Genomic DNA, 20,413 nt, shown 5'->3' on the forward strand with positions numbered 1-20,413 from the left:
AATATATTTTACAAAAAAGCATCTTCGTTTCACGCTGCTGTCCGCTTGATATTCAGGGGCTGCATTCGAAATTAATGAAACACGTGATGGGCTGGGGCCAGCAATGAGCTCATAGCCAACGACCTCCAGGGATAACAAACAGGGCGCAGGACTGGGATAAAACAACCTTCTTCATCAGAATATCAATATAAAGCGACTATCTTCTCTCCAATACCGATAGGTACAAAAACACACAGTTCCGAAAAGATGTCTCGTGCAGCTGGTCAAGCTCCTAGATCTGTCCTCAAGGCCCTCTCTCTGCCCCTAGATGGGGCTGGGACGTCCTTTACGCCACTTCATGGAGGGTCGGGCTTCGCTCAAACAGCCCACCTTAAGGCCTCAATTTCCAGCACAAGCAAGGATGAAAACAATTCCAATCAAGAGAAAGATTTCTTCGTGAAAATATCATCATCTGCCTCATCATCATCATCTTTCCCAGAAGAAGGAGCCATGTTTAGAGGTGAATATACAAGCCTTAATGCAATTTCCGGTGCTGTTCCAGATATGTGCCCTCGGGCAATTGCATGGGGTGAAATCAACGATGACGACGATGATAACAACGGCGGTGGAGCAATACCCAACGCATCGTCAAGCTGGTTTCTTGTCACGGAATTTTTGCAACTGCGTGGCACTCTCGGCCGCAGACCAGCTTCGGACCCAGCCAGCTTAGCGGCTAGATTGGGCAAATTGCATTCCATCCCGGCACCGGCCCCACCAACAAGTGAGGAGGTCAGGCAGGCAGCAACTACAAATTTCAAGTTGAATGGTGCAGAAGGCGATGATGGAAACGTGGAAGATGCCAGAGTGCCTCAATTTGGGTTTCCAGTCCCGACTTTCTGTGGGGATGTAAGGCAACCCAATCAATTTAGGCGTTCGTGGGCAGATTTTTACGCAAATCAACGGTTGAGAACTGTCCTTGAGGAATCTGAAAGAAGGAACGGGAAAGATAAACGTTTACGAGATCTGGTGGAAAGGACTGCCCAGGAAGTTGTTCCTCGCTTGTTGGGCGATGACCACCTTGGGTTCGACAAGGCAGGGAATGGGAAACCGGTAACTCCGGTTATTGTCCATGGGGATCTCTGGAGCGGCAACACTGATGTAGGGAAGATATGCCGAGTGTCTGCGGGACAAGCTAGTGAAGAAGATGCGGTAGGTGACGTGGTCTACGACCCATCCTCATGCTATGCCCACAGTGAATTTGAACTGGGTATCATGAAGATGTTTGGTGGGTTTGGGAGCCAGTTCTTCAAAGAATATCACCGGATTGTGCCAAAAACCGAACCGGTAGAAGAATACGAAGACCGGATTGATCTATACGAATTGTAGGTTTTTTCCACTTTCAGAATTACAAATCAAATTTTTGACAAGGGAATGCTGACGTCTTGTTATTATTTTCCTAGATATCATCAACTCAATCATAATGCCATTTTTGGTGGGGGATATGGCTTATCCGCCATGTCCACAATGCAAAGGTTGTTGAAAAAATATGGAAAATGATAATATAGACATTTGCTCTTTTGAGGGCGCAAAACGGGGGTATTTCATTCTACCTACGATGAAGAGGTTCAAGGTACACCCTTTCCAGCTCTTGTTGCTTTTGCCAATTCACTCTGAGCAACATCATCTGCATAGCGTTTATAAATAGGCATAGAGTGTTCTTTATCACTCATAGTCGAAGCCACACTTTCCCTTGTCTCAACTGCAGCCAACCACATTCTCCACCTATTCCAAACAACTTCATCATTCCCTCCTTTGCCTGGAGCCGGTATGCCTAGCCCACCTTTCTTAAAGTGGTCAGTAACCCAGAATCTAATCGCCAAAGGTGCGAGCATTATATCCGGCATCATAAAATTGCTCCCGTGAAAGAAAGGACCAATCTCATCCATTGCCAGGATGGATTCCTTTAAATGACCTAGGAACTCTTCTCGGGCTTTGTTCAACCCCTCCTCTTCACCCTGGTATTGAAGAAAACGGTAGAAAGAAGGGGTGATTCGTGAGGTCACATAGTCGATCCAGATACGCCCCCTTGCCTTTTGGTATGGATCTGCCGGGTGCAATGGCTGTTCCGGGTTGGGGAATGCATCTTCAAGGTATTCATTGATCACGGTGGATTCATATAATGGTTTAATGGCAGTTGATCCATCTGGCTGGATGGTTGGACAGGCAATCGTTGGTACTAAGCCCCGTGGATTAAGGGCAAGAAGAGAGTCCGGTTTTTTATAAGGATTCACTTCAATATATTGATATGGGATATTTTTCTCTTCGAGGACGATCCATACTCGCTGGGCTATAACTCGTGTGTTAGAGTTGCTTTTTATCAAGGTATGTTCTTTGTTTATATGGCGAGATCCGAGAGTAATATCATACCGAACCTATTTCCTGGTTAATATCATTCAATCGTCAAAGAAACTCCTTGTGAGAACATGATGACATCCTTTTATGTCCATCTGTTAGAGAATGAAAACTTGAAACGTACGGGCAAAACCAGCCTGAGTATAGCTTGAGTGGCTGCTCTTTGGAGTGCTTGTCAACAACCTCCTTCGCTCGACCGGTTGCAGTTGGGTGGATATCGGCATCAGGGGGAGGTCCCATTGTTTCTAGGTATTTTCTCCTCTTTTTCTTTGAGAGAATTGAATTACCAATCCGTATATTTCAAGTGCTTTGACAGCTTTATATAGCAAAACTACAATATTGTGCATTATTAATCATGAGGTCATTGCTAAGCTAGGTAGGCTTGGAAGTACAACTTTGTTTAAAGTGTGTATGTATGCCTACTTTTAGCTAAAGTTTCTTATCTGTTTATAGCAAAACTATTAAAATAGTATTATATTGCTTTATTGGTAGATAGAGACTGTATCCTAGGATACCAAATGTGTTGTAGGGCTGGTTCAACTTCCCTAATAATATATTTTGTGGAATATTCAAGGAGAAGTTTGTAGGGTTCCTATAAAGCTAAGGTGTCATAGAGCTATAAGATAGAATAAATAAGCACTGTTGATAGTAAAAAAAAAGTATTAGTAGATGCTTTCGTATAGGAATATATTATTGCTATGTTGTCCCTGTCCTAGTTTGTCCGCCTTCATCTATATTTCTTTTTTATAAAATTTGAACCTTAGATTGGACCCATTAGAGGTAGGAAACAAAGGCCATTTGTATCCCAAGACTGTTGTTTATATGCAGTGTTTCCATCATATATATAATAATGGTAGGCTTTATCTATCCATTGTAGGTTTATGTGCCCAAATCTGGTTTCTAGCACATTGGTGATACCAATATATGCCTGACGCAGGGTATATAACAGGCTAAACTACATATCTCTGAAATGTTCCATTGCGAAAGCTGTGGAGTACTAATAGCCTCAGAAGAGGCCTACCAAGCACATACATGCGAAGGAAATGCTATAACATGTCCAAAATGCCACCTGGGATTTGGTAGTTGGTATAGTTTCCAAGAGCATGAAAGATACAATCATTCGTGGTATGGAGAAGCGTCTATAATGGTAACCTAAAAGTCAATACTAACATAGACATAGGAATGTCCGGGGCCGTATTGGACCTCAGGTCTCCCGTACGAAAGAATCTTCCAACATGAGCCAGGATCGCAGCGTCAACACATCAAGTCACAGCAGAATTCCACGTCGCCTTAGTGGTCATGATACGATGATGGAGTCTTCGCACTGGGACACAAGGATACACAACGTAATCCGGCCAACCCTGGGAAACCTTCTTGATCTGCAAGATGATGAAACGAACGAGGCTCAGGCTGCTAACATCGAGAGCAAACAGAACCTCACACCCGAGTCCTTGGAGACTTTTCTTAGAAACTGTGGTTTCGACCATGCAATGCTAGACAGGAAGCCAGGCCAAGCTCTCAATAAAATGGCACTACCCGAAGGAGCCTGTAATTCAGGGCTACCATCACCTACTAGGCAGACCAATCTATCCGGGAGCGAACGCTGGTGCAGTCTTGATAGTTCACCGTCCAAGCCTGCCTCGACAACCAGCTCTAGAATCATCTGCTTCCAATGCGAAGCGGGCTTCAACACCATAATAGGGCTTCAACATCACCAGATGAGCGAAAACCACAACTATTGCGGCCTTTGCCACGCTTATTTTGCGGACGGGAGTTTCCTGGATAAGCACATAGATGTGGCACATAATTTCAAATGCCCTACATGTGCTTCGGTATCTGCAAGTGTTGATGAGCTGTGGGCTCACCAGCAAGCAACAAACCACAGTTTTTGCGGTGTGTGTTGTTGCTACTTCCGAGACGAGAGAATCCAGCGCAAACACAACCTTGTATACCATACGCGTATGCCATGCCCGACTTGCAAGCAGGTGTTCCAAACCCAAAAGGAATTAGAACAGCACCAACGAACAATTCAACATTGCTACTGCGACCAGTGTGAGGAGATCATGAGTAGCCAGTCCAGCTTCGAAAGACATGTGGCTACAACGCATATTTATAAGTGCATGGCAAGCCAATGTCTCTTTTCGGCAGCGAAGTTGCATTCCCTGAAGGATCATCAAAAGCAGGAGAAACATAACTTCTGCTCGCCATGCAACCGTTCTTTTACGGATGGTCTAGCCCTTACCAACCATTCCAAGACGGAAAAGCATCTGAGAAAAGCACGTATTGAACAGAGTGGGAATAATCAGGTATCTGGATGAAACGCTCATGGAGCGGCTGGTCTACATCGTTATCGGGGTATTTTGTAGGAAAAACCGTTAGATTTCATGAAGCACTCGTGGGAGCATCCTAAATGATCAGACGAGCAAATCCATATTAAACCACAGATCATTCTTGTAAAATCGATAGAGATTATTGCTTTCGAGAAAGGAGAGCTCTCGATGATATGTTAGAGTTTGGCGCGGCAGAACTGCCTTTTTCGGAAATACATTTTGCCGCGCGCCAACCTTCCATGATGCCGGCCGCGAGCTTTCAACCGCGCTTTTCTGGAAAGCTAGTCTATCCTGTTGGATATATTTCAATATTTCAACACCGCTACAGCTGACTTGAACGCACCAGACGACCGGCATTGAAATATGTCGCCGACGGCGAAGGAGAGCACCCCTGAGGCGCAGCCAGCAGATGTAGCACCGGTGGCACCTCACCCATCCTTTATACAGGTCGCCAATCCCTATATATTTGAAAAAACAGTGCAAGATTGCTTTGCTGCGACGGGGGTTAATCCTCTCCGGGAAGACAGCAATCGACTCCAGGGAATTACCTGGATAGATAATGTTCGCAAAGCTCTTCACCTGTATGTGTGATTCTGCTATTTGTCTTTGGCCCCGTCTCCGGTTTCTTTGCTCAACTCACTAATTGATACCTCCAGGCCGGTCAGGACGTTCAACACAGCGTCAATTTACTATCACAAATTCCGGCTGGTCCATCCGGACAACGAGTATAACTACATAGTACGTATTGCGACTATGTTATTACGGGCTAGCCGCCATTCCTGGAGGTTCTTTTTACTCACAAGTTTACGATTACAGGAAGCGGCTGCTGCTGCTCTATTTACCGCGTGCAAGATCGAGGACACGTTAAAGAAATCTAGAGATATCCTATGTTGCTCGTATAATCTTAAACTCCCTCCAACAGAACAATTATCTGCGGATGACCCGGTATGTACTGGCTGCATTAGGGATTTACACTTCCCACGAAATGTTTATTGTTCCATCTTGCTAATGATGACATTCGCAGATTTTTGAATCCCATTCTCGGTCTATTATCGGTCTTGAGAGACTGATGCTAGAATCCTCTGGGTTTGATTTCCGAAATCGCCACCCTCAGAAGGTCCTGATGAAACTTACAAGGCAGTGCGGCCTTGATAAGGATTCCAAAGTTGGACGGGTCGCATACACCATAAGTTTGGATCTCTACAGAACTTTTGCCCCTCTTAAGCAAACATCGGCTACTATGGCCTTTGCCTGTCTCGAGCTAGCAGCCAGGCTTCTCGAGGAGCCTGTAGACAAGATACACTCGGAGGAAGAATATAAATTATGGGAAACATCAAGAGCTGAAGTTATGGGTATGAATTTTCTCAATCTCCTGCCTTATCTTGTTCATTATTCTGACCAGGTAAATTCCCAGAAACCATACTCGATCTGCTTGAACTATACACGCATAATCGTTCGTCAACTTCAGTTGGCCCTGACTTTAGCCTCGACGTCTTCTTAAATATCCGCATCCCGTTGAACGAAGAAGCGGACTCCTATAAGATTCCACGGTTCGCTTACTGGAAGAAGAGGAAGGCAGAAAGCAATGGCATATCGAACGGAACTTCTTCAAAGAAATCTAAAAATAGCCATCACCGACACAGCAAAGACCGCCCTGAAACACCTCCCGCACCACCCATAAACCCAATGATGCCTACTGCCGCTCATGATTCCGTTGCTAAAGCCCATGAGCGCAGTCGAGACACGGCGATTCGGTTTATGTTGGATCCTGAACAAGCGCAGGCTGAACGTGAGACCGTGTCAGCATACTTCAAGGTCGAAATGGAAGAATACGAAGTTGAGGAGTGAGTGCTGTAAGATACACTATAGTGGAATTCAGCTCTCAACCGAGGGCTAGGCGAGAAGACTGCTGCGTTATCTTGCACTACACAGCATGGTTGTGACTGATATCGACAGTCTCTTCCAGTGTATATGTGAAGAGAGACACCCCACATATGGCCATCCTGGGTACATGCTGTCACAGCTGCGCTGTGGCCAAAGCTTTTTTGACCCAGAAGCTGAGCCATTTTGAGACTTGGCCGAATATTTGATGATTTGGACAAGAACCAGCCGTCTAGCCTCGATTCTACATCCTGCTTGTAATGTTTCATGGGAATAGACGTGGTTGGAAGAATTCCCGATGAAACATCCCCTTTACGGCAAACATGTGTTCCATCATCCAATGGAGAGACATAATGAGCTACTAACTAGGAAATGCTCACTATTTCAAAGAGCTACAAGGGAGTTAGTTTTGGTTGTACAAAGATAGCTATGGCAGATGGAAGCAGTAACTATGAGAGATGATACCAGAAAGCAATGCAGAACAAGCCATTTATTAAGAAGCAGAGATATTTTCATTTCATAAGAGGTAAAAGAGTTGCCGTCGAGCTCCTGGCGGGAAAGAATTGCTGTAAGAGATGATATGGGAAAGGTGATCCACGTTCGAATGAGAAGCCTATACAGTTATGATGTAATGCACCGGTTATCTTTTTGGGGATCAGAGTAAAGGAGAATAAAATGATGCAATAAAAGAGGATTAGGAGAAGGCCCAAAATATTCATCAAGTGATATGTTGAATGATACAAGTCGAAGTAGAAGGACGAGAAAAACCAGCGGGTAAAAGAACATGCCATAATAAGGGTAAGCAGCCTGATAGCAGCAGCATCGCAGGCGGCAACCCATTCTAGGACCAAGAAAAAAGCAATCATCGACGGAGTCGTCTATAATCTCCGTTCAAACATTCCACGAGCTATTAAGTATGTTAGCAAGGCTGTATATCTACTGTTTTGGCCAAGATACTTACTGATTCAGAGACAACACCCTGGTTGTACAGGTACTTGCTCAGTCCCTTGATGAGCTCCAACTGTTCGTCAACCGTTAAGCCGGTGATGGCGTTCTCGATGACTCCTCCAACGCTGGCCTTGTGAACGGCAATGAAGCTGTGGTAGTACATGTAGGCGAACAGGCCCATGATGAACTGGCAGTCCATTCGGTCAGTAATACCTCCATGGCCGGGAATGGATTCTCCAAAGTCCTTAATTTTGAACGTCCGCTTCAGCCCAGAGGCGAAGAAGCCACCGAATGGCGCAATAAGGGAGGCAAAGGTAGAAAGTACAAAAACGTGGAATTGGACCGGGGCGATGTGGAAGGTCTTGTTGATGTGAGTCCATTCTGGCATGGTGTATGGCTGTGCTTTGAAGCAAGGGTTTGGAGTGCATTCGAGACCCGTCAGGAGGTTAGAGCCCAAATCGTTGACTGGGCAAGTGAAATATTTGTACTGCTTCAGGAGGATTGTTGCGCCATAGCCGAATATAACTGTGCATACCCAAGCGCCGACGAAGCCCTCGACGGTTTTCTTAGGGGAGAGTTTGATCAACTGGGTCCGGCCGAATGTGATTCCACAGATGTAGGCAAAGATATCATTTGTAATCACAAGAGAGACGGGGATAGAGAACCAGATCAGCCCTTCGAAGATGTTGTTTAGGACAAAGTGAGCCTGGACAACAATGAGATAGAGGGCCATGTGAGTCCAGGCAAACTGGGTAAACTGGAATTTGTAGTGTCCCTTTTGCAGAGTTGCAACAAAGAAGACAAACCCTATAGATACCTGTTAGCGTTATTGTAGACAGATATATATATATATATATATATATATATTTGCTGCTGCATGGGTCCGGACTCACCTATGAGGTAGAGCATAAAGCTGATAAACCGATGATGCGTTGCAAAAGGGAGCAGGATCCTGTCAACCAGGAGGATGTGCTTGAAGTAATAGAGCACACTCTCTCCATACAAGAAGTACATTGTTGTCACGAGGAAGTACCAGTTCAGAGACTTTGTGAACTTGAGGTTTCTGGCCTTGCTGGGGACGTTGGCAATGGCGATGACCTCCTTGAAGGAGACGATCTGGATGGCGGTAACGACGATGATCAGGTAGAGGTGGCCGGCGAAGATGATGACGAAGAAGCCGGCAATCATGACAAAGGTCCATATCGTCCGGGTGATGAACGTCTGTCTCTTCTTCTCAAAGTCGGAGAGCGGCTGCTGCGGCTGCGGCTGCTGCGCTTTCTCGGATGTCGTCTGCTACCAAATCCACCGCCAGCGTCAGCACAGGAACAAACGGCAAGGGGCCAAACATGAACTACAGGTGAATCCGCATACGGTGGCCTCCATTTTCTGAGGTATCAAGCCGCTATCCTCTCGGCTGGGGCTCTGGACGTCCGAGGCGTCGCTGTCTTCGGACGACGGGTAGTTTGTAGTCTCGGGGCTCGTAGCGAGCGAGTCTTGCGCGCGGAGATTCCTCCTGCTTTTGCCCATAGTTCAGACCTCGCGGCTCGTCGGTATCATCAACCTGTGGGAGTCTGCAAGAGAAGTTAGCCTGGGATGCTGTACGGAGTATCGTTCGACGGGCCTGCGGGCCTCCTCTGCTTTGCTCTTCGGGGGATTTTTGTAGCACGCGAGGGCCTTTCAGGGGCCAGCGGAGGGCCGGGGACGGCGTACCTGGACAGCGCAACTCCCTCTTCGTGGCAGCGGCAGGCGAGGAACGGGGCGAGTCTAGCTGGAGACGCGGACAGGACGGCGGACGGCGAAGCTGTGCTGCTTCACGGCAAACCGACTGGGAGATTCTGGGTGTTTTTATTTTTTTTAACTTAACGTAACTGGCTGGTTGTTAGTGAGATCGCTGGTGGACCTTTTTGGCGGCGCCCAGGGATGATATTTTCTGCGGGAGAGAGATTGGTCAGCCCGCGAGAGCAACGCCAGCAGCGACAACTGACAACTTGACGACGCCGGACGCATCGAGGCAACAGCGAGCAGGGCTCTCCAGGCATCAGGGGGACGTGTCGACTGTCTGTCTGCCCCAAGAGCCCAAGGACGCAGCAGAGCTCCAATCAGGCGGGCCGGCCAGGGTCTGAGCTGAAGCCGGCTGCGCCTCTGATCCTCCTCGACTCGCGCAAGTCGCATCGCATCCTGTCGCCTGGGATGAAGCAGAAGACGGCAGCGGTTCTGATGGGATGGAGGACGATAACTTCTGGGACGACGGGGTCGACGATTCCGCGTACGATGCGCTGCTCGAGCTGGAGCAGGATGCCTACCGAACAACGCAGCAAGGGGCCGTGGTGCCGCCATCTATAGACACGACGCAGCAGCAGCAGCAGCAGCAGCAGCAACTTCAACAACAACTTCAGCAACATGACCAGCCTGTCTCGCGGCCTGTCCGGCCTTCACTAATTCGCCATTCGACAAGTAATACCTCGAGTAGCACTGTTGAGCAGAGGAGGAGACGGCGGAACCCTGCCCAGCATCTCCGGCCGGCGCTGAGCTTTGGGGATACAGATTATCAGCAGTGGGATGCCAGCGTTCTCGGCAAGGACGACGGTCTAGATCTGGTGGACGAACAAGATGCTTTACTGGAAACACCGGGAGAATCTGGCGAAGGAATCGGCCAGCAGCTGGGCTATACCAGTGCCTCTCTTGCGCCGGGACAATGGCGTCGAATTACGGCGGACGAGCCCGGTGTGATGGTAGAGCCCATGCAAACAGACGGGCTGCAAGGAGGCAATGCCGACACCACCTCGTTCCATACCCATCCATTTGAGGGTGCCCATGTTGAAGAGCTAAAGGACCAGATTGAACAGGTATTGGTTTTTTTTTTTTTTGTTTTTTTTTTTTTTTTTTTTTTTAATCTATACCAACTGATCGCTGAAGATACGGGAAGCTAATTGTATATATGTAAAATGAATAAAGCTGACTCGAGAACGAGAAAGGCTTGCTCAAGAACTCGCAGCAGCAACGGCTTCAGAGGAAGCTCGAGCTGGCGAGATTGCCATTATACGGGCTAATCAGGTAAAACTTGAAAAGAATCATAACCGCCAAATTTCTGCTCTGAAAAGTGCCATGGAAGAGGAAACTAGGAAATACCGAGCAGAGATTGAAGCTGCTCTAATGGAGAGCAAGCGGCTGGTTGCTGAAAACGGATTTCTCAAGCATGACTTGCAAGAAGAGGCCTACCGCGCTACTAAACTGCAGCATAGCTTCCGGAACAAGCCCAAGGATGATAAGCCGCACCCTGCAACCCCAAGGAAGAGCAAGTCCCTGCCTCTTAGGGACGGATTTGATGACGATGAGCTCATGGTGTCTCCTTCAAAGTCTACCGGAAGGAGATCCAAGCGGGTGACCCCAATGACGTCAAACAAGCGAAAACGCGCGGTTGATGATTCCCCAATACCTCTTGCGCTTCAGCTGAGTCAGTCTCTCGGGGGCAGTGCTGGTGATAATGGGAACGCTGAAACTCCTGGAGGAGGAAAAGAAGAGACCCCCGAAGAGAGTCAACAAAAGCAGCAGCAGCAGCAGCAGCAGCAGCCCAAGCGAGAGGACCGTAACATGCGGTATATGCGGCTTATCCTTAATCACCGTACATACCCAAGGAATGCTCCTGATATGGAGGTGTTTTCGAGCATGTATTTCCCATCCGAGCCGGACCGCAAGTTCTCGTCGATTGTCATACAGTCGATTACCGCACAAAGCAGCAGCAACTATGCGGTGGAATATACCAAGGCCATAGCGTCGTTATGGTCACGCGCTTTGAAAGAGCATTTCCACAGCCCTATTGGCATGTTCATGTCAATAGTGAAATTCATACTTCACCTAGATCTGCATAAGCTGGCTCCCTGCGTCATCGAATCTATTGTGCCGGTGCTCCAGAACTCCGGATACATCAATGGCGTGCCTCGGTTCACCAGTTCCCCAGTATCGCACGAAAACCTGGGGAAGGTCAAGAGGACGCCTCAGAAAAAGCTGGACCACCGCGTCAGCTCCACAGAGGCACTCGAGATACTTTACATGATTGTCAGCGGCTGTCAGCAGAACAGGCAGGCACTAGAGCTGTTCTGGCGCTGCGTGGGATACGACTTTATCCTGATCATGTTGAATTCCTACCAGCAGCTCAACGATATCATTCTGACGTTGAAGATCCTAGCCTGTGGCCAGCTGACCAACACCTTTGGACCAATCTGTGACTCAGAGTCGCAACAGCTGGAGCATGAAAAGTACATCATTGACAGGGCAGCTAACCTGCTTAGCGAACTACCGTCTTCCGATGAAGGGGAGAAACCGTACACGGCTTGGGAAATCACCACTCTACGGGTCGAGGTGATGCTGTTCCTGAACGAGATTGCCTTCTCCATACCAAACCCAGAACGGAACCGACTTGGTAAAATGATTGCCTCGCATCCGAGTGCTCTAGCCCGCGCCTTTCGGTCTATGCATGACGAGCTTGATGCTATGTATTCGAACCCCCCAGAGCGGGACTTACATGCCACTTTGGTCAACGGTCTGACCCGCTTTGTGTATGGTATTATCAAGTTGTTCCCAGGCCAGGTCGACCTACCTTCACGGCTCCGTGCTGTACCAGGGGCGGTACAGAAACACCTTGTTGTCCTGACCCGTTTGGCATTTAGTGAAGGATTGCTGCTAGAAGCCGGAATATCTGACCAGACTGTTGAAATGGCCCATGAACTGCTAGAGGATGCTATCAACCCACAGGAAGCAGAGGCACTGGTAGAGGCATTCCGATCAAGCAAGACAGATGAATGATTGATAGTGATAACCTTCCGTGAGGTTCTAGTCTTCCTTTATACTGTGCTACAGGATATCAATGTAGCGCAGTTGACAGACATTCAACAAGAAAACTTATCATGTCCCGCTCATCTAAAGGAACGTCCTTCAGAAGCGGGTTCCGGACGGTTATATATGTCCTTCCACTAAGGAGGCAGCTCACTTTGAGCCTTTTTTTTTAATATAAAAAGAAGGAGCCCCCCTGCTTTCCTGCTTTCCTGCTCTCTGCTTTGGCCAGTCAAGGTATCATCAACCCTCAGCTTCTCTGTCAACCACAAACAGTGAGTTGTCTGTTTGACTATACCTAGGGTGAATGCTTGCTAATTTGTATATGTTAGAAGCAATCAAACAAGCACAAACAGCCCTACCTGCTCTTCTATCCTTTCAATATAAGAAACTAAGAGAAGAGTAAGTCCTTTCTTCCATGTATCATCAAAGACCAGAAACCCAAAGCCAAAGAGACCTAATACGATGAATAGGAAAATGTCCTGCGAACAGTGGTCGGTCTTCTACTCCTGCGGCTGCGAGGTCACTTTGAGACGAGATAGTCCCGATTGTGACGGGACCTGCGGTGACGATGACACCCTCGTCTTTCTTCCCGATGAAACCTCCTTGGACATCTGCGGAGAGTGTAATTGCGGCCCGGTGTACATGTCGCCCCCTAGAAGCAGCTCTGAGGAGGAAGATGACGACGGTGACGACGATGACGAGCAGGAGGAGGCTCAATCCGGAGACGAGAACAAGGATGAGAACGAAGATGAGAATGACGATGGCGAAGACGAGGACGACGATGAGGACGAGGAGTAGCTGTGCAGTGACTGCCCCTTACGCAGCCAGGTTGGAATTGAGGCGCATGAAATTGGATCCTTCGACTTGGGGTCGCTAAGCAAGGATATCCGCGACTCCCCCGATGGCAGCCAGACAGGATAATAATGCGGAGTAGTTGAATATCAGAAGTCATTGCTGCCCCCTGAGCACACAAGTCGTACAAGCACAGCACGTAAATATAACAACATCTCCATCTCCATCTTATACAACTTCTTCTTCTCCTTCTTCCTCTTCTTATAATAATAGCGGGAACGACCCCCTGATGCGCTCAGGGCCCGCCTCTCTAGCGATGTCCACCGCCGCCTCCATTGGCCCTCCCCCCCCCTGAATCCGCTTTCATTAACCCGCAGGCGGAGCAGAAGCAAATAATAATAATATCGCCCGCAGCAGGTATTATTATCCATGGGGGTTCTCTGGCAAATAAAACCAATCCAGCTAGCTCGCCCGTCCGCTGGGTAGAAGGAAGAAAAGAAAGCAGCGCAAAAATGACGTTTTAATCAGGAGATTCTCCCTTTTTGCTGCTGCCTGCTGCCTGAAAAGGTCCCGGGGGAAGAAAAGAAGAAAAAGGGGCCGTCCTCCATCCATCGCGACGCTGCGTCTTCGTGGGAAAACCTCGTCACTCTCTCTCTCTCTCTCTCTTCTCTCTGTGCTCGACCTAGCTATTAATTCGCCGGCCCAGCTCCCTTACCACCCCCTGCTGATCAGGTCGAGTTCGAGCCGTGGCACCCAAGAAGATGGATCCAGCGTCGTATGTTGATCCGAACCTGACGCAGCCCGACCTGCTGGTGCTCAAGTGCCTGCTGCGAGACGCAGAGGGCCAGTCGGAGACGCAGACGCAGACGCAGACGGAGACGAAGACGAGCAACGGACTCGCCGGCAATGATAATAATGGAGTGAGCGGCCGCAGGACGAGGACGGGAAGAAGCAATGGTACGGTAGTTAACCTGGGCAGACGTCGCATTTCTTCTTCTTCTTCTTCTTCTTATTCTGCTTCTGCTTCGGCTGCTAACCAGCTAGTTTCAGGTACCTACTCGCGAGCTTCAGACGACAGAGCTGCAGACGACGCGGAAGACGAGCGAAAGACCATCGAGCACCTGCGGAACCTGAACGACCCGGCGCATGCGGACTTCGATCCAACCGTCTTCGTCTCGTGGGACACGCAGAAGCTGCCCTTCCCGGCGGCGGTGCAGCAATGGCTGATCGGGCCGTACATCGCCAGGGCGCGGCGGCTTGTCCGGGTCGAGACAGACGTGGCGATGCTCACACACCTGCTGCTGTACTTCAGCACCTCCGTGCCGAGCGCGGTGCTGCTCTTCTACCGCTTCAGCTGGCTGCACGGGGTGCTGCACTTGCTGGTGCAGGCGTGGTACATGGGCACGTACACGCTGATGATGCACCAGCACATCCACATGGGCGGCATCCTGAACCGCAAGTACTGGCTGTTCGACATGCTGTTCCCTTACATCACGAACCCGCTGATGGGCCATACGTGGAACTCCTACTACTACCACCACGTCAAGCACCATCACGTCGAAGGGAACGGGCCCGAGGACCTGTCGTCGACGATCCGCTACCAGCGCGACGAGCTGCGTGATTTCCTGGCGTACGTGGGCCGGTTCTTGTTTCTGGTGTGGATTGAGCTGCCGCTGTACTTTGCGCAGAAGGGCAAGTATGGGATGGCGGCGAAGGCTGCGGGCTGGGAGCTGAGCACGTACGCTGTGCTGGCGGTGCTGTTTGTGCGCGTGGATGCGCGGGCGACGGTGTTTGTCTTCCTGCTGCCGCTGCTGCTGATGCGGATTGCGATGATGGTGGGCAATTGGGGCCAGCATGCGTTGGTGGACGAGGTCGATCCTTCGTCTGACTTTCGCTCCAGCATCACCCTGATTGACGTTCCGGTGAGTGTCCCTAGATATACAGCTGATGGATGAAGTTGATGATAATGTGTCGAGACTGACAACTGGCAGAGTAACCGGTTCTGCTTCAATGATGGATATCATACGTCGCATCATCTGAACCCGCGACGGCACTGGCGAGAGCATCCGGTGGCCTTCCTGACGCAGCGGCAGCGGTACTCGCAGGAACAGGCACTTGTGTTCCGCAACATCGACTACATCATGATGACGGTGAAGCTGCTGCAGAAGGACTACGACTACCTGGCCCGATGTCTGGTCCCCATTGGAGAGAAGCAGATCAGCATGACGATGGACGAGCGGGCGGCGATGCTGAGGACCAAGACCAGACGGTTCAGCGAGGAGGAGATTGCTCGTTTGTTCAAGTAGATAATATATTATAAAAAGTACGTACATAAGGGCATGCATGCATGGACGGGACATATTTTATATAGAGGTCTTTTTTTCAAAAGAGAGATAGATATTATTATATACAAAACATTAATTTTTATATACGTCTATAAATGTTTATAAACGTTGGGATCTACAAGTTGAAGCAGTTGGCGTAGAAGGAGACGGTGGCCGGCCAGTCAGAGAAGATGCCGGCAACGCCGACCTTCTGGGCCAGGACATCGACGACACGGTAGATGTCGCCGTCGTCCTTGATGGCAGCGGCAATGGACGAGTAGTAGAAGTCGCCGGAGGTCCTGACCTTGTTCAGGGGCCCCGAACGCTCCAGGGACCAGGTGGTGAGCTTGATGCCGGCCTTCTTTGCAGCGACGGCGTAGTCCGAGGGGACGATGTTGTTGCCTGCATCGAGCTTGAGCAGGGCATGGAAGGCCGGGGAGAGCGTGCGGATGCCGGACTGCTTGAGCTGGGCCATGGTGGCCGTGGCCTGGCGGGCGCCCTCAGGGGTATCCGGGCGGGAGTCGAGGAACATGGCCTGGCGGGCGTAGTCGGCGTCGTGCCTGTTCCAGAAGTAGATATCGTTGATGGAGAAGGACTGGAGGAAGACCCGGTCGGGGCTGATGCGGGCAGCGCGGTACTCGTCGATGAGCTGCTGGGCGTACTGCTCCTGCGAGTACTTGCCCATGAAGGGCATGGGCACCTCGGGGGCCTTGAGCTCCGGGGTGAACTTGAGCCCGTACATGTCGACGACGCGCATGTACTCCTTGTGCGAGAGCAGCTGGCCGCAGGTAGAGGCGTACAGGTCGGTGCGGAACTTGGGGGTGCCGTCCATGTACTCGGCGACGGTGGTGGCTCTGGGGTTGAAGCCGTCCATCTTGCCGCAGAGGCTCTTGAACTCGGCCAGGGTGATGTCGCTGGTGCAGCACTTGGCCGTGGCGGGCCTGCCGCCGGCCGCGGGCCTGAAGGGGACGCTGCACTTGGCCGCCAGCTCGGGCACGGCGAGGATGTTGGTCGTCGTGTGCAGGTCGCACTGCGAGTGGCGGCAGACGAGCTGGAGGTCGCGCGTGAAGGCGACGTCGCACTCGAGGATGCCGGCGCCCATGCGAGCCGCCGCCGTCAGCCCGGCCAGCGTGTGCTCGGGGAACTGCAGCGGCGCGCCGCGATGGCTGATGGAGAAGTCGGAGGAGTGCAGCCTGCCGGGCTTCTTCTCGTACAGGCTCGCGCAGGCGGCGAGCTTCTCCTTGAGCGGGCCGGCGGGCATCAGGTCGACGAGGAAGCCTGGCCGCACGCCGACGTCGACGTTGGCGATGCGCGAGCCGCCGTGGCCGTGGGTGCTAGGCGCGGCGGCCACGGCGGAGGCCAGCAACAGGATGCTCAGCTTCATCTTGTCTCTTTCTTGTCTATATCTCTGGGTATCTGTCTTGTCTGTGGTCTTGATATCTGGGTATCTTGTCTGGTATCTGTCTGTATCTCTGTGAGCAGAGGCGGCCTATTTAACGACAGCCAGTCCCGCCCTCAGCACTGCCGCCGGCCTTGCCATCATCCTTCACACATGGACGAGGCCGCCGCCGTGATTGGGAGAGACGGTCGTCGGCAGCGTCCAGGGGCGGCGGAGCGAGGCTCGTATCACCGCATAGCGAGAGATACTTAAGGCCGCAAGCAAGCACTGCGAGGCCACTTTAATGACGCCCTCGAGGCCACTCCTTTGGCGGTGGTTGAGCAGTCGGAGGTAAAGGCGAGCCCACCGCATCCACCCGCAGCGCTAGCAGCAAAGTAAGACACGATAGTTAATAAAGACGATATAGACGATATAGACGGCGATATAGATAGTCATAAGAGTAAAAAGAGAAGAGTAAAAAGAGAAGAGTAAAGAGAGAAAAAGAGAAAAAAAATGCACCAGCCGGGACTCGAACCCGGGTCCTAACATTGGGAATGTTAGATCTTACCCTTAGACTACTAGTGCTGCAGCAGCTCTTACTCAGCAGAGAAGCTAGAAGGCTGAAGGAAGCAAGAGAGTAAGAAGGAGTAAGAAGGAGTAGGGGGTCGACGGGAAGGACGGCGAGGAGAAAGACGAGGAAGAGAAGAGAGACTTGGACTGGGGTTGAGGATGTCTTCTCTTGCCTGCTGATAACTAGTTACTATAGAGGCTGCTCTGCTGTTCAGCACTACAAGACTGCCATACTGATCTGTATCTATCCATGGATATCTCCCCTGACTGCAAGAGTTGCTAGAGAGCAGCTGTACAGAGATGAACGGCGGGCTCAAGGGCTTCCTACTGCACGAGCAATGTCTTCATCGCTTCAAGTTGGTGTGGCCTGGGTTGGCCGCAGACCCGGTGCATCCTCAACCCATTCAGCCGTGGAAACCTTGCTGCTCACCCTCAGCCGAGCTCTGCGGTGCCCTCTGTCAGAGTAGATGCTATAGATATTCGCACATGAACAGACTGCAGTCAAAAACAGGTTGATTGTTCTAGGCCTTGTTCCCGTCTAAGGGGGAAATGGGCTACCACGGTATCAGTCGAATGATACAGACCCCGCCGTTGGGTACCCATATATCCCTCCCTCCTCTCTCTCTCTCTCTCTCTCTCTCTATATATATATATATATATATATCTATATGTAAACACACAATTCATCATAATTTCTCAGAACGATGGATGGCACTATCATCCTCACCGGTGCAACCGGCGGCCTGGGAAAGGAGCTAGTAAAGAAGCTCCTGCGGCGCCCTGGGTCCTACACACTCATCTTCCCGGGCCTCTACCAGAAAACGACCCAGGCAGCCGATCTGCAGCGGATTATCAGTTCTCATGGCAAAAGAAACCACGTAGCGAGCATACCGGAAGTTAATCTTGCCCGGTTCGATGACGTCCGTGCCTTCGTCTCGGGTATCAATAGAACAGTGTCGGCCGGCACGATACCCCCTATTCGTGCGCTGGTCTTGAACGCAGCTCTGTGCTACGATTTAAGCGGTATCCGGCTCACAGACCAAACGGGAGAGAAGCAGCACCCGCCCTTCGAGATGAATTTCGCTGTCAACTTTCTTGCCAATGTCCTCCTTTCACTCCGGCTCCTCCAGTCCATGGACAAACAGCACGGCCGTATCGTCTATACATCCAGCTGCACACATGATTCCCGTCGCCCAGAGAACGAGTATTACAAGCCAGACAAGCTCAAGTGGGACGTAGCTGAATTGGCACATCCAAACATGCACAACCTCGACAAAGATGCAGCTATGGAGTCTATGCGGCGATACGGCGCCTCAAAACTAGCCCTGGTTACTTTTATGTGAGTTTGAGTTTCAACCCACCCGCTCCGTTTTTTTTCAACATGCGAGTCAAGAAAGCCAAATATGGGTATCACTGGGTTCTAACGTATACGATCCCCCCAGGCATGCCTTGAGGAAACGTCTAGATAAAACTCCAGACCTCAACAATATAAGCATCGCGGGTGTCGACCCCGGCGCAGTGCTACACGACAACATAGTGCAGAGGGCTTCATGGACAAACCGAAACTTCACATTCCCGTTGATGCAGCTGTACACCCGATGGCTAGCTCAGCACCTGTGGCCGAACGGGCTCTTCCGCACCGCCGAGAAGTCCGCACAAGACCTGCTGTCTGCGGCGCTGGAACCCAAGCACTCCTGGGCACATCCCACAGAAGCATACTTTAACGGGAGTGAGCAAGCTGAAGCGGCTGTAGAGGCAAAAGACGAGAAAAGGCAACAGGAGCTGTGGGGGTTGAGTTTGCATTATGTAGGTCTGGACGACAAAAGCCAGACGGCCCTAGCCTGACCGAACCCTTTTTTCTTGGGCGGAGACGGGAGCGTGGAACTCCAGATTTTCTGGAGCAACTCTATGGGATGATATTCTCCGTAGCTCCGATTCAGATTATTTTATTATTTTGAGAGCTTGACACACAAACCCCTCCAGTTCGTGTCTGCGTTTTGAATTAATCGGCATACTCCGAGATCCACAGTTTTTCTAGAACAGAACTGTTCCCTCGTGGGAATGGACATAATGGACACAAAACAGGCCTGCTATTCAGCGAAGGACATATACAGTTGAAATATATATCTGCAGCTAACATGCAGTCAACACTGCAGTCATGAATAATGATACTGATACTGATAATGATATTGATAATAACACTTCAACTTGAAGTCAAAAGAACCTTAAAACTTTAACTTTATTTGGTCATGTGACCTACTTGATTGAGTTACACGTGCATTGCTGACATAATCCCAAGTGTTTGTCGTTATATAAAAAAAGGTCTCGTCATTGTTTACGGAGTAGCTGCTGGAGAAGGGTTAAAGGGGGTGGGGGGAGATAGAAAAGAAGAGAAAAGGAAAAAGCACAAAGAGAGAGAGAAATAAAGAGGAAGAGAGAGAAAGGAGAGACGACACAGAAGAAGCAAAGAGCGCGCGCCTATTAATAGATGTTCTCGAAGACGCCACCACATGGAGGGACCGACAAGGCCAAAACATCCAAGGAAATGCACATCCCTTCCCGCAGACGAGGAGATGCAAGATGCCTGCAGATACGATGAAACAACGGACTTGGTCGCCTCTTCTGCCCGCCCGCGCGATGTCCACCTTCATAGCGGCCTTTATTGGCCTGCGAGAAGAGCGGATCAACCCGTCCGGAGTGGGAACGCACTCGTATCGAACTCGACCAGAGCCGTCTTGGATGGAGCTCTCGACCTGGGCAAGCTTGCAGCCAGGACGGCGTACAGGCGCAGGGATGCCTCTCAATTCTTCCTGGTTGATGTTATAATTAATAAGTGCATAATAATAATTAAGATAAACCGCCAACGGCGCACTCGCTCTTCCTCTCGTTTCTCCTCATTTTTCTCTCCAGTCCCCCCCAATGAGTTTCTGTTCCTCGTCTTCTCCTTGACCCATTGATGCCGATAC

General features: G+C 50.2%; 10 protein-coding genes and 1 non-coding gene across 11 annotated transcripts; 7 read left to right on the top strand and 4 right to left on the bottom strand.

Annotated features, from left to right (window-relative positions):
• Positions 1–246: 246 nt before the first annotated feature.
• On the top strand, positions 247–1,365 carry TRV_06021 (uncharacterized protein; the record flags this gene model as incomplete). The annotated part of the gene is made up of 1 exon (XM_003019874.1): positions 247–1,365. One exon carries the CDS (start codon positions 247–249, stop codon positions 1,363–1,365), a length of 1,119 nt encoding a protein of 372 aa, XP_003019920.1.
• Positions 1,366–1,604: 239 nt separating this feature from the next.
• On the bottom strand, positions 1,605–2,631 carry TRV_06022 (uncharacterized protein; the record flags this gene model as incomplete). The annotated part of the gene is made up of 2 exons (XM_003019875.1): positions 1,605–2,349; positions 2,516–2,631. The coding sequence occupies 2 exons, from the start codon at positions 2,629–2,631 to the stop codon at positions 1,605–1,607; spliced, it is 861 nt and encodes a 286-aa protein (XP_003019921.1).
• Positions 2,632–3,698: 1,067 nt separating this feature from the next.
• On the top strand, positions 3,699–4,709 carry TRV_06023 (uncharacterized protein; the record flags this gene model as incomplete). Its single annotated transcript, XM_003019876.1, has 1 exon — positions 3,699–4,709. One exon carries the CDS (start codon positions 3,699–3,701, stop codon positions 4,707–4,709), a length of 1,011 nt encoding a protein of 336 aa, XP_003019922.1.
• Positions 4,710–5,084: 375 nt separating this feature from the next.
• TRV_06024 (uncharacterized protein) lies at positions 5,085–6,792 on the top strand (the record flags this gene model as incomplete). Its single annotated transcript, XM_003019877.1, has 5 exons — positions 5,085–5,302; positions 5,492–5,666; positions 5,746–6,073; positions 6,124–6,565; positions 6,654–6,792. 5 exons carry the CDS (start codon positions 5,085–5,087, stop codon positions 6,790–6,792), a joined length of 1,302 nt encoding a protein of 433 aa, XP_003019923.1.
• Positions 6,793–7,114: 322 nt separating this feature from the next.
• TRV_06025 (uncharacterized protein) lies at positions 7,115–9,077 on the bottom strand (the record flags this gene model as incomplete). Its single annotated transcript, XM_003019878.1, has 4 exons — positions 7,115–7,480; positions 7,564–8,357; positions 8,444–8,843; positions 8,922–9,077. 4 exons carry the CDS (start codon positions 9,075–9,077, stop codon positions 7,115–7,117), a joined length of 1,716 nt encoding a protein of 571 aa, XP_003019924.1.
• A 695-nt stretch (positions 9,078–9,772) lies between these two features.
• TRV_06026 (DNA repair protein Rad26, putative) lies at positions 9,773–12,353 on the top strand (the record flags this gene model as incomplete). The annotated part of the gene is made up of 2 exons (XM_003019879.1): positions 9,773–10,396; positions 10,506–12,353. 2 exons carry the CDS (start codon positions 9,773–9,775, stop codon positions 12,351–12,353), a joined length of 2,472 nt encoding a protein of 823 aa, XP_003019925.1.
• Positions 12,354–13,025: 672 nt separating this feature from the next.
• Positions 13,026–13,181, top strand: TRV_06027 (uncharacterized protein; the record flags this gene model as incomplete). The annotated part of the gene is made up of 1 exon (XM_003019880.1): positions 13,026–13,181. One exon carries the CDS (start codon positions 13,026–13,028, stop codon positions 13,179–13,181), a length of 156 nt encoding a protein of 51 aa, XP_003019926.1.
• Positions 13,182–13,936: 755 nt separating this feature from the next.
• TRV_06028 (uncharacterized protein) lies at positions 13,937–15,481 on the top strand (the record flags this gene model as incomplete). The annotated part of the gene is made up of 2 exons (XM_003019881.1): positions 13,937–15,097; positions 15,281–15,481. 2 exons carry the CDS (start codon positions 13,937–13,939, stop codon positions 15,479–15,481), a joined length of 1,362 nt encoding a protein of 453 aa, XP_003019927.1.
• Positions 15,482–15,635: 154 nt separating this feature from the next.
• Positions 15,636–16,883, bottom strand: TRV_06029 (uncharacterized protein; the record flags this gene model as incomplete). The annotated part of the gene is made up of 1 exon (XM_003019882.1): positions 15,636–16,883. One exon carries the CDS (start codon positions 16,881–16,883, stop codon positions 15,636–15,638), a length of 1,248 nt encoding a protein of 415 aa, XP_003019928.1.
• Positions 16,884–17,391: 508 nt separating this feature from the next.
• On the bottom strand, positions 17,392–17,462 carry TRV_06030. Its single transcript has one exon. It is a non-coding gene; the product is annotated as a tRNA-Gly (tRNA).
• Positions 17,463–18,151: 689 nt separating this feature from the next.
• Positions 18,152–19,292, top strand: TRV_06031 (uncharacterized protein; the record flags this gene model as incomplete). Its single annotated transcript, XM_003019883.1, has 2 exons — positions 18,152–18,786; positions 18,890–19,292. The coding sequence occupies 2 exons, from the start codon at positions 18,152–18,154 to the stop codon at positions 19,290–19,292; spliced, it is 1,038 nt and encodes a 345-aa protein (XP_003019929.1).
• Positions 19,293–20,413: the final 1,121 nt, after the last annotated feature.

Source organism: Trichophyton verrucosum (genome assembly GCF_000151505.1).
Source record: "Trichophyton verrucosum HKI 0517 chromosome Unknown contig00659_1.f1.exp, whole genome shotgun sequence".
NCBI classification, from domain to species: Eukaryota; Fungi; Ascomycota; class Eurotiomycetes; order Onygenales; family Arthrodermataceae; genus Trichophyton; species Trichophyton verrucosum.